The sequence below is a fragment of the Oncorhynchus gorbuscha genome, unplaced genomic scaffold, assembly GCF_021184085.1.
Source record: "Oncorhynchus gorbuscha isolate QuinsamMale2020 ecotype Even-year unplaced genomic scaffold, OgorEven_v1.0 Un_scaffold_9106, whole genome shotgun sequence".
Taxonomy (NCBI): domain Eukaryota; kingdom Metazoa; phylum Chordata; class Actinopteri; order Salmoniformes; family Salmonidae; genus Oncorhynchus; species Oncorhynchus gorbuscha.
Genome location: NW_025752146.1, coordinates 1 through 13,320, shown reverse-complemented (window position 1 = coordinate 13,320; position 13,320 = coordinate 1). Strand labels below are relative to the sequence as shown.

General features: G+C 44.2%; 1 protein-coding gene across 1 annotated transcript; it reads right to left on the bottom strand.

The window, feature by feature from the left end:
* Positions 1-4,174: 4,174 nt before the first annotated feature.
* LOC124030061 (slit homolog 1 protein-like) lies at positions 4,175-12,940 on the bottom strand (the record flags this gene model as incomplete). Its single annotated transcript, XM_046341569.1, has 7 exons — positions 4,175-4,292; positions 5,226-5,324; positions 5,879-5,915; positions 9,560-9,583; positions 10,830-10,993; positions 11,846-11,989; positions 12,838-12,940. Coding segments are annotated over 7 exons (689 nt in total), but the record flags the coding sequence as incomplete, so codon positions are not given.
* Between the last annotated feature and the right edge of the window lie 380 nt (positions 12,941-13,320).

Sequence of the window (13,320 nt, the reverse complement as noted above, 5' to 3'; positions counted from 1 at the left end):
CTGTAAACCTGGACAACTCCAAATATCTGGGTGTCTGGTTAGACTGTAAACCTGGACAACTACAAATACCTGGGTGTCTGGTTAGACTGTAAACCTGGACAACTATAAATACCTGGGTGTCTGGTTAGACTGTAAACCTGGACAACTATAAATACCTGGGTGTCTGGTTAGACTGTAATCCTGGAAAACTATAAATACCTGGGTGTCTGGTTAGACTGTAAACCTGGAAAACTATAAATACCTGGGTGTCTGGATAGACTGTAAACCTGGACAACTACAAATACATGGGTGTCTGGTTACACTGTAAACCTGGACAACTACAAATACCTAGGTGTCTGGTTAGACTGTAAACCTGGACAACTACAAATACCTGGGTGTCTGGTTAGACTGTAAACCTGGAAAACTATAAAGACCTAGGTGTCTGGTTAGACTGTAAACCTGGAAAACTACAAATACCTGGGTGTCTGGTTAGACTGTAAACCTGGACAACTACAAATACCTGGGTGTCTGGTTATACTGTAAACCTGGAAAACTATAAAGACCTAGGTGTCTGGTTAGACTGTAAACCTGGACACCTATAAATACCTAGGTGTCTGGTTAGACTGTAAACCTGGACAACTACAAATACCTGGGTGTCTGGTTAGACTGTAAACCTGGACATCTATAAATACCTAGGTGTCTGGTTAGACTGTAAACCTGGACAACTACAAATACCTGGGTGTCTGGTTAGACTGTAAACCTGGAAAACTATAAAGACCTAGGTGTCTGGTTAGACTGTAAACCTGGAAAACTATAAAGACCTAGGTGTCTGGTTAGACTGTAAAACTGGAAAACTATAAATACCTAGGTGTCTGGTTAGACTGTAAACCTGGAAAACTATAAATACCTAGGTGTCTGGTTAGACTGTAAACTCTCCTTCCAGACTCACATTAAGCATCTCCAATCCCAAATTAAATCTAGAATCTGCTTCCTATTTTGCATCAAAGCATCCTTCACTCATGCTGCCAAACATACCCTCGTAAAACTGACCATCCTACCGATCCTCGACTTCGGCGATGTCATTTACAAAATAGCCTCCAACACTCTACTCAACAAACTGGATGCAGTCTATCACAGTGCCATACGTTTTGTCACCAAAGCACCATATACTACCCACCATTGCGACCTGTATGCTCTCGTTGGCTGGCCCTCGCTTCATACTCGTCGCCAAACCCACTGGCTCCAGGTCATCTACAAGGCCGCCATAGCAGCACCCACCTGTAGCACGCACTCCAGCAGGTATATCTCTCTAGTCACCCCCAAAGCCAATTCTTTCTTTGGCCGCCTTCCCTTCCAGTTCTCTGCTGCCAATGACTGGAACGAACTGCAAAAATCACTGAAGCTGGAGACTCATATCTCTCTCACTAGCTATAAGCACCAGCTGTCGGAGCAGCTCACAGATCACTGCATCTGTACATAGCCCATCTGTAAATAGCCCATCCAACTACCTCATCCCCACACTGTATTTATTTATTTATCTTGCTCCTTTTGCACCCCAGTATCTCTACTTGCACATTAATCTCTGCACATCTACCATTCCAGTGTTTAATTGCTATATTCTAATTACTTCACCACCATGGCCTATTTATTGCCTATTTATTCACCACCATGGCCTATTATACCTCCCTTATCCTACCTCATTTGCACATACTGTATATAGCCTTTTTGTACTGTATTATTGACTGTATGTTGGTTTATTCCATGTGTAACTCTGTGTTGTTGTTTGTGTCGCACTGCTTTGCTTATCTTGGCCAGGTCGCAGTTGTAAATGAGAACTTGTTCTCAACTTGCTACCTGGTTAAATAAAGGTGAAATATACTGATAAACACTCTGTAGGGACCAGGACCATGGTTGGTGACCTCTAGGGCACAGTACACCTTTGTACAGTACAATATCCCAGTGAGAGATCAGTAACACAGTCATGGGGACCTAAGCCCCGAGAACACCACTGACCATGCAGTAACAGACACAGTAACAGACAGCTGGATGGTTTAACTCACAGCAGACACTAACAGACAGTAGTGGTTAACTCATAACCAGACACAACAGACACACTAACAGACAGTAATGGTTAACTCACACCAGCTGCAGGTGTTTGAAGGTGGACAGTTCCCTGGGCACCATGCTGAACTGGTTCCCATCCAGATACCTGAGAGGAGGAAGAGGAAGAGGAGGAGGAGGAAGAGGAGGAGGAGGAGGACACTGTGGTTAAAGTAACTAAGTTAGTAGTTATTAGTCTGATAAACCTTGTCCTGGCAGAACCAGACTACAGAGTTATACCTACCTATTGATAGGCTAAGCCTTGTCCTAGCCAGAACAGACTACAGGGTTATACCTACCTATTAGTCAGTAAGCCTTGTCCTAGCCAGAACAGACTACAGGGTTATACCTACCTATTAGTCATTAAGCCTTGTCCTAGCGAGAACAGACTACAGGGTTATACCTACCTATTAGTCAGTAAGCCTTGTCCTAGCCAGAACAGACTACAGGGTTATACCTACCGATTAGTCAGTAAGCCTTGTCCTAGCCAGAACAGACTACAGGGTTATACCTACCTATTAGTCAGTAAGCCTTGTCCTAGCCAGAACAGACTATAGGGTTATACCTACCTATTAGTCAGTAAGCCGTGTCCTAGCCAGAACAGACTATAGGGTTATACCTACCTATTAGTCAGTAAGCCTTGTCCTAGCCAGAACAGACTACAGGGTTATACCTACCTATTAGTCAGTAAGCCGTGTCCTAGCCAGAACAGACTATAGGGTTATACCTACCTATTAGTCAGTAAGCCTTGTCCTAGCCAGAACAGACTACAGGGTTATGACTTACAGTTCAGTGACGTTGAGGCAACCCAGCAGGCAGGGCCTGGAGATTGCTTGTTACTACAGCCCGGACCACCGTCTCTGTACAGAGTACACTCACTGGGACACTGAGGGCCAAGGCTACACAGCTACTCTCCTCAATACTGCACCTGGGAGAAGGAGACTACTTGAAATATTTTGAAATGTAATTATACTTCTATCAATGAAAACAGACTATAGGGTTATCTACTGTGTCCTTGTGTGTGATGTGGGTTTTCTGCGTATTAGTCAGTGCGTGTCTGTGTGACTATAGGGTTATACCTACCTATTAGTCAGTAAGCCTTGTCCTAGTGAACAGTGATAGGGTTATACCTACCTATTAGTCAGTAAACCTTGTCCTAGCCAGAACAGACTACAGGGTTATACCTACCTATTAGTCAGTAAGTCTGTGCTGCAGAACAGACTACAGGGTTATACCTACCTAGTCAGTAAGCCGATCTCTGAGGACAGACTATAGGGTTAGGGCCTCTGGCAGACTATAGAGGATTCCTATTACACAGGTACTACGTTATATAACTAAGTCTAACTGGTGAACTGAGTAGCCACGCCCCTCACAACCCTAACGCCAGGTCTCCTGACCTCTAACCCCAGTCTGTGACTTACAGTTCAGTGACGTTGGGGCAACGTTAGGCAGGGCCTGGAGGGAGGGAGGAAGACACTCACTGGGACAAGTGAGCTACTGTGGAGGTTCAGAGCCTGGGAGGTGGGGTTAAGAGAAATGTAATATTATCAGAAATGATAAAATCTCTGGTCCTTGTGGTGATGTGTGTTTCTACGTGAGTCCGTGGGGTGTGCGTGTGAGTGTGAGTCCAGCGTGTGTCCGGGGGAGAGAGAAGTGTGTGTGCCGGGGGAGAGGTGCTGGTGGGGGAGAGGAAGGTGGGGGGCAGCGAGGGTTCCCCCCGTTACGATTCGTCTAGGAAGCCAGCCCCCAACCACGCCAGACGACAGTCACAGTTAAAACGGGTTGGCCAACAGGTTCCTGAGGGGAGGGAGGAAGAAAGAGATGGGGGAAGAGAGTGGAGGTTAGAGAGAGGTGGGGTTAAGAGAGAGGTGGGGTTAAGAGAGAGGTGGGGTTAAGAGAGAGAGGTGGGGGAGAGAGAAAGGTGGGGGAGAGAGGTGGGGGAGAGAGAGGTGAGATGGAAATAGGGGGAGAGAAAGAGAAGCGAGTGTGAGAGATAAGAGGCGGATCAGTCTACAACAGAGTTCTTAAACTTTTCAAGGATGATTTGTGAATGTGTGTATGTGTGTCTTACAGTGTAGAGAGGTTGGGCAGTGTGTCAGGCCCCATGCATTATGGTGTGGAGCTGGTTGTCATAGAGAGACAACAGGCGGACGTTGGTCAGACCAGTGAAGCTGCCGTTATGGATACAGCTGATACGGTTGTTCCTCAACATCCTACAACACACAGAGACACTGTAGTCATTGGTGAAGACAGCATTTATATTGATAGCGACAATTATCCTTCAAGACTTTTGGGTTGACCAGTTTCATTATTGCAATAATTAAATCGATATTAAATAAAGATGATTGTTTGAAGAAATGACAAAGTCTCACTCAGTATGAATTTCCACGGCAAATAGCAATAAGGCACATCGGGGTTTGTGGTATATGGCAATATACCACAGCTAAGGAGTTGTGTCCAGGCACTCCGCAGTGCGTCGTGCGTAAGAACAGCCCTTAGCTGTGCTGTTTTTGGCCATATACCACCCTCCCTCAGGCCTTATTATAATTGATGATAATTATGATTAAGATGAAAATGGTGACTATGAAAACGATGATGATCATGATGAATGATAATGTGATGATGATAATGGCGATGGCAATGGTAATTATAATAATTGTAATGATAATGATGATAATTACAATGATAATGCTGATGATGATGATATGCTGCAGTAGTTTATGTGTCGGGGGCTGGGTCAGTCTGTTATATCTAGAATACTTCTCCTGTCTTATCCTGTGTTCTGTGTGAATTTAAGTATGCTCCCTCTAATTCCCTCTCTCTTTCTCTTCTCTCGGACCTGAGCCCTAGGACCATGCATCAGGACTACCTGGCCTGATGACTCCCTTGCTGTCCCAGTCCACCTGGTTGTGCTGCTGATCCTGTTTCAACTGTTCTACATCTGCATTCCTTGCTGTTTGGGGTTTTAGGTTGGGTTTCTGTATAAACACTTTTTGACATCACGACTGATGTAAAGGGCTTCTAAATACATTTGATTGATTGATGATAATAATGATCATGATGCTGATAATAATGATGATAATGATGAAGGTGCTAACTCACAGCATGCGGGCGCCACACATGCCCCTGAACATGGTCCCTCTGACAGAGTCCAAGGGTGGCTGTCAGGTGGAGCTCCCATGACAGACCCCGCCCCATCAAACACTCCGTCCTCGATCTCTGAGATCTTGTTGTTGCTAAGGTTACTGAAAAACATGGATTATGCTGGTTACAAACAACAAACCAATGGTCAACTGAATTATCCCAATAACATACAAGACCGTGGACTTTTATGGTTACTAATGAATAGATATAAATTCTTTTTAGATATTGGTCTGAAATATTATGCCTTGTTACACCTCATCAGCAGTTACACTATGTTTATTAATTATATTATTATTATTATTCAAATGTTAATGAATATATGTCATGAACTAATACCCCAAAAAATCAACAATGGTGGTTAACTTAAAACTTCAGAAGTAAATTGAGAGAGCGTACATTTTCTTGAGCTGAGAGAGGGTCTTGAAAGACGCCCGGTGGCTTCCAGCACTGAGATGTCATTGTTGTTGAGACGCCTGAGACGGGAGGAAAACTGTCAGAGAACAGACAGAAAGCAGCAATAGATGACAGTATACTGTGTGTGTCCTTACAGCTCGGTGGTAGAGGCAGGTAGGTGTTGGGGGAACTTGGTGAGACGGAGGTTAGAACAGTCCACTACGTTGGCTACAGCGACACTTGGCAGGACACACTGGCTTACTGTTGCCACTCATTATTCAGACGGGTGTCTTCTGTACCTGAACACATTCACCACACACAGAACACACTGTATTATCACATAGACACACTGTATTATCACATAGAACTCACACAGTGTATTAACATAGAACACACTAGAACACACTGTATTGTCACATAGAACACACTGTATTATCACATAGAACACACTGTATTATCACATAGAACACACTGTATTAACACAGAACACACTGTATTATCACACAGTATTATCACACTGTATTATCACATAGAACACACTGTATTATCACATAGTATTATCACATACTGTATTATCACATAGAACACACTGTATTATCACACAGAACACACTGTATTATCACATAGAACACCGTATTACACACTGTATTAACACAGAACACACTGTATTATCACATAGAACACACTGTATTATCACATGTATTATCACACAAGAACTGTATTATCACCAACACACTGTATTATCACACATAGAACACACTGTATTATCACATAGAACTCACATAGAACACACTGTATTATCACATAGAACACACTGTATTATCATAGAACACACTGTATTATCACATAGAACACACTGTATTATCACATAGAACTCACCGTATGATCACATAGACACACTGTATTATCATAGAACTCACCGTATTATCACATACAGCACTGTATTATCACATAGAACTCACCGTATTATCACACATAGAACACCGTACTGTTTACATACCACCACAGACTGGCTGGCACTAAGACAGCATTGAATGAGCTGTATTCTGTCAAAGCAAACAAGAAAACGTTTACCCAGAGGCGACGCTTCTAGTGGCTGGGGACTTTAATGCAGGGAAACTTAAATCTGTTTTACCAAATTTCTATCAGCATGTTAAATGTGCAACCAGAGGGGAAAAAACTCTGGCCCACCTTTACTCCACACAGAGACGCCTACAAAGCTCTACTCCGCCCTCCATTTGGCAAATCTGACCATAATTATATCCTCCTGATTCCTGCTTAAAAGCAAAAATTAAAGCAGGAAACACCAGTGAAAAAAGTAATAAGATGAAGCAGATGCTAAGCTACAGGACTGTTTTCTAGCACAGACTGGAATATGTTCTGGGATTCCTCAGATGGCATTGAGGAGTACATCACATCAGTCATTGGCTTCAACAATAAGTGCATCGATGATGTCGTCCCCACAGTGACCGTGCGTACATACCCCAACCAGAAGCCATGGGTTACAGGCAACATCTGCACTGAGCTAAAGGCTAGAGCTGCCGCTTTCAGGAGCAGGACTCTAACCCGGAAACTTAAAAAGAAATCCTGCTATGCCCTCCGTCGAACCATCAAACAGGCAAAGTATCAATACAGGACTAAGATCGAATCATACTACACCGGCTCTGAGGCTCGTCGGATGTGGCAGGGTTTGCAAAACATTACAGACTGCAAGGGAAGCACAGTCGAGAGCTGCCCAGTCACACAAGCCTACCAGGCGAGCAAAACTACTTATATACTTGCTTCAAGGCAAATAACACTGAAACATGCATGACAGCACCAGCTGTTCCAGAAGACTGTGTGATCACTCTCTCCACAGCCGATGTGAGGTAAGACCTTTAAACAGGTCAACATTCACAGGGCCAGACGGATTACCAGGACGTGTACTGCGAGCATGCGCTGACCAACTGGCACGTGTCTTCATTGACATGTTCAACCTCTCCTGTCTGAGTCTGTAATACCAACATGTTTCAAGCAGACCACCATAGTGCCTGTGCCCAAGAACACTAAGGTAACCTGCCTGAATGACTACCAACCTGTAGCACTGACGTCTATAGCCATGAAGTGCTTTGAAAGGCTGGTCATGGCTCACATCAACACCACTATCCCAGAAACTCTAGACCCATTACAATTGGCATACCGCACCAACAGATTTACAGATTATGCCATTTCTATTGCACTCCACACTGCCATTTCCCACCTGGACAAAAGGAACACCTATGTGAGAATGCTATTCATTGAGTACAGCTCAACGTTCAACACTGTAGTGCCATCAAAGCTCATTAATAAGCTAAGGACCCTGGGATTAAACACCTCCCTCTGCAACTGGATCCTGTACTTCCTCAAGGGCCGCCCCAAGGTGGTAAGGGTGGGTAACAACACATCCACCATGCTGATCCTCAACACAGGGACCCCTCAGGGTGTGTGCTCAGTCCCCTCCTGTACTCCTTGTTCACTCATGACTACACTGCCAGACACAGCTCAAACACCATCATTAAGTTTGCCGATGACACAACAGTGGTAGGACTGATCACAGACAACGACAAGAGACCGCCAATAGGGAGGAGGTCAGAGACCTGGCCGTGTGGTGCCAGGACAACAACCTTTCCCGCAACATGATCAAGGCAAAGGAGATGATTGTGGACTACAGGAAAAAGAGGGCCGAAAGCATCCTGACTGGTTGCTTCACTGCCTGGTATGGCAACTGCTCAGCCTCCAACCGCAAGGCACTACAGAGGGTAGTGCAAACGGCCAAGTACATCACTGGAGCCAAGCTTCCTGCCATCCAGGACCTCTATACCAGGCGGTGTCAGAGGAAGGCCTAAAATTGTCAAAGACTCCAGCCCCCAGTCATAGGCTGTTCTCTTTGCTACCGCACAGCAAGCGCTACCAGAGCACCAAATCTTGGACCAAGAAGCTTCTAAACAGCTTCTACCCCCAAGCCATAAGACTCCTGAACATCTAATCAAGTGGCTACCCAGACTATTTGCATTGCCCCCCACCCCCACCCCCTCTCCCCCTCTTTTACACCGCTGCTACTCTCTGTTATCATCTGTGCATAGTCACTATAATAACTCTACCTATATGTCACTATAATAACTCTAACTCTACTCTTTGATTTGATCACATAGAACACACTGTATTATCAAATATAACATACTGTATTTAGATATACTGTACAACACACATAGAATTAGGGTTGCAAATGTCCGGCAACTTTCACAAATGTCCCAAGTTTTCCAGAAACCCAAGTGAAATGTTCCTGGAATCAGGAGGGAATAAGCAGGAAACCTGGGAATTTTGGGAAAGTTCCCAGATCTTTGCAACCCTACATAGAACACAGTGTAGTATTTTCATACCCAGTTACTGTTTAGCGTCCAACATGCCTGGACACAACACAGAAGTCACAGTTCATTTGACATGTTCTATACGTCACACATGAGCAGGTCCAATGTGCAGGACAAATACAGATATACAGTATAATATACTACAGTATGTATATACAGAAGTACAGATACAGATATACAGTATAATATATAATATACTACAGTATGTATATGCTAACAGATAGTACAGATATATACAGATAAACAGTATAATATACTACAGTATGTATATACAGAAATACAGATATACAGTATAATATACTACAGTATGTATATACAGAAGTACAGATATACAGTATAATATACTACAGTATGTATATACAGAGGTACAGATATACAGTATAATATACAACAGTATATACAACAGAGTATGTATATACAGAGAATGTACAGATATACAGTATAATATACTACAGTATGTATATACAGAAGTACAGATACAGATATACAGTATAATATACTACAGTATGTATATACAGAAGTACATATACGGATATGTAGAACTAACACACACGTACCTGGGATGTGGTACTGCTCCTTAGCTACCATGGAAACAAAAAAAAACAAATTAAGTTTACTGACAGTTTAAGGAGGATGGCATCAGGATATAGAATATTTGTATATACTGTAGAATGCAGTAGCTTTGTAATTGTTTGTTTTCCTACTCTAAGATAGATATATCTATATCTCTGATGAATAAGAAAGCAGCATCTCCTGGCCCTGTAACGCAGTTAGATATGAAACAGAAAACACCACGTCATCTCCATGGTATCATGGTTCAACATGACTCTACGTAATGCCTTATAACCTGTCATAACCTGTACCAGCTCTAAAGCACACAGATCAAGGAGCCGTTAGTGGTTTCACTGGGGCTGGGTTGGCAGATGACGCTGGCAGATAATGCTGGACTATAACGCGGGCAGATAATGCTGGCCTATAACGCGGACAGATAATGCTGGCCTATAACGCGGACAGATAACGCTGGCAGATAATGCTGGCAGATAATGCTGGACTATAACGCTGGCAGATAATGCTGGCCTTTAACGCGGGCAGATAATGCTGGACTATAACGCTGGCAGATAATGCTGGCCTTTAACGCTGGCAGATAATGCTGGCCTGTAACGCGGGCAGATAATGCTGGCCTTTAACGCTGGCAGATAATGCTGGCCTTTAACGGCGGGCGAATAATGCTGGCCTTTAACGCTGGCTTGAATAATGCTGGCCTATAATGCTGGCAGATAATGCTGCCTACTTGTGAACCAGATAATGCTGGCCTTTGACGCTGGCAGATATTACTGGCCTTTAACGCGGGCAGATAATGCTGGCCTTTAACGCTGGCAGATAATGCTGGCCTATAATGCTGGCAGATAATGCTGCCTATAACGCGGGCAGATAATGCTGGCCTTTAACGCTGGCAGATAATACTGGCCTTTAACGCTGGCAGATAATGCTGGCCTTTAACGCTGGCAGATAATGCTGGCCTTTAACGCTGGCAGATAATGCTGGCCTTTAACGCTGGCAGATAATGCTGGTCTTTAACGCTGGCAGATAATGCTGCCTATAACGCGGGTAGATAATGCTGCCTATAACGCTGGCAGATAATGCTGGCCTATAATGCTGGCAGATAATGCTGGCCTATACCGCTGGCTGATGAAGGGAAAGAGTGCCGTGTGTGTGCTGGGACGGAGCCTGGCATAAGTTGGAACAAGGTGATGGAGCTAGACACACACACACACTGCAGACACACACACACGTCAGATGACCACAGACAGACATACATACACACACCAGAGCAGCGGAACTTCTTGCTCTTGATCTGCCCGATGCGTTTGTTGGCCAGTCTGCGTGGGCTGGCACAGCGGGCACCGCTGGTCTCTATGGGGTTGGACCTCAGGTAGTCTGCCAGCCATTTCAGGTTACAGTCACACACAAACGGGTTCTGGGCCAGGTGACTAGGGGGAGAGAGAGGTCAGGTTTTAAAAGAATATGGAGGGCCCAACCACTTCTGGTTTTGTTTCTACCTGGTAATTAATTGATTCCAGGTCCTGGTCTCGCCAACCACTTCTGGTTTTGTTTCTACCTGGTAGTTAATTGATTCCAGGTCCTGGTCTCCTCAAACACTTCTGGTTTTGTTTCTACCTGGTAGTTAATTGCACTCCCCCGGTGTCCCAGGTCTGAATTAGTCCCTTATTACAAGGAGAGGATAAAAGCAGAAGTGTTTGGTCCCTCCAGAACCGTCATAGAACAGAGACCTTTGCCTAATACTATATGGATGTGAAGACTTCATCTGTATGCATCAGTATGTAGGATGGAACATGTATGTATGCCTGTTTGGGTATTGTATTTGACAGTATACCTATGCATACCACAGTGCCTGTATACTGTGTGAAGGTGTGAAGGTGTGTGTGCATGTGTGCGTGTGTGTGTGACTCACAGTGTCTGTATACTGTGTGGGGGTGTGAAGGTGTGTGTGCATGTGTGCGTGTGTGTGTGTGACTCACAGTGTCTGTATACTGTGTGGGGGTGTGAAGGTGTGTGTGCATGTGTGCGTGAGACTCACAGTGTCTGTATACTGTGTGGGGGTGTGAAGGTGTGTGTGTGTGTGTGTGTGTGTGTGTGTGTGTGTGTGTGTGTGTGTGTGTGTGTGTGTGTGTGTGTGTGTGTGTGTGTGTGTGTGTGTGTGTGTGTGTGTGTGTGTGTGTGTGTGTGTGTGTGTGTGTGTGTGTGTGTGTGTGTGTGTGAGAGAGACTCACAGTGTCTGTATACTGTGTGGGAGTGTGAAGGTGTGTGTGTGTGAGACTCACAGTGTCTGTATACTGTGAAGGGGTGAGAAGGTTCCTTTAGCCAGGGTCTGGATCTTGTTGTCGTAGAGAGACAGCAGAGCTAGATTCTCTAGGTCCTGGAAGGCTGTGGCTCGAATACAATGGATCTTATTGGCATTCAGGAGACTGGGAGAGAGACAGAGACAGAGGGGGAGAGAGTGAGGATGGAGAGAGAGAGATGGGAGTAAGGAGAGAGAGAGAGAGAGCGATAGAGTGAGAGCGATAGAGAAGGAGATAGGGGGATGGAGGAGAGAGATAGAGATTATATCCGACGGAGGGGAGAGAGGTGAGGATGGAGAGAGAGATGGGAGGGGAAAGAGAGGAGAGATTTATTAATCCATAGAGAGTGAGAGCCGATAAGAAGGAGAGATAGGGGGATGGAGGGAGAGAGAGATAGAGAGAGACTGAGGGAGAGAGGGACGGAGGGACGGAGAGAAGTTCTGTTCCTAAACTAAAAGCACATACTGTATATCAGGCTCTGGTCAAAATTAGTGCACTACATAGGGAATGATTTAGGAAGTAGACAGTATAGTGCAATACATAGGGTATGATTTAGGAAGTAGACAGTACAGTGCACTACATAGGGAATAGGGTATGATTTAGGAAGTAGACAGTGTAGTGCAATACATAGGGTATGATTTAGGAAGTAGACAGTACAGTGCACTACATAGGGAATAGGGTATGATTTAGGAAGTAGACAGTATAGTGCAATACATAGGGTATGATTTAGGAAGTAGACAGTACAGTGCACTACATAGAGAATAGGGTATGATTTAGGAAGTAGACAGTATAGTGCACTACATAGGGTATGATTTAGGAAGTAGAGAGTACAGTGCACTACATAGGGAATAGGGTATGATCTAGGAAGTAGACAGTACAGTGCACTACATAAGACATAGTTGCAGAAGTAGACAGTACAGTGCACTACATAGGGAATAGGGTATGATCTAGGAAGTAGACAGAAGTGTACCTACAGCAGTTCTAGAGAGCCGAGACCCTCAAACAGTCCTCTGGGGAGATCTGTGATCTTATTACCATACAGAACCCTGTAGAGACCATATAGAATAAGACTCAGTACTATAGCAGTAACACTATGACAATATTACCATACAGAACCCTGTAGAGACCATATAGAATAAGACTCAGTACTATAGCAGTAACACTATGACAATATTACCATACAGAACCCTGTAGAGACCATATAGAATAAGACTCAGTACTATAGCAGTAACACTATGACAATATTACCATACAGAACCCTGTAGAGACCATATAGAATAAGACTCAGTACTATAGCAGTAACACCATGACAATATTACCATACAGAACCCTGTAGAGACCATATAGAATAAGACTCAGTACTATAGCAGTAACACCATGACAATATTACCATACAGAACCCTGTAGAGACCATATAGAATAAGACTCAGTACGATAGCAGTAACACTATGACAATA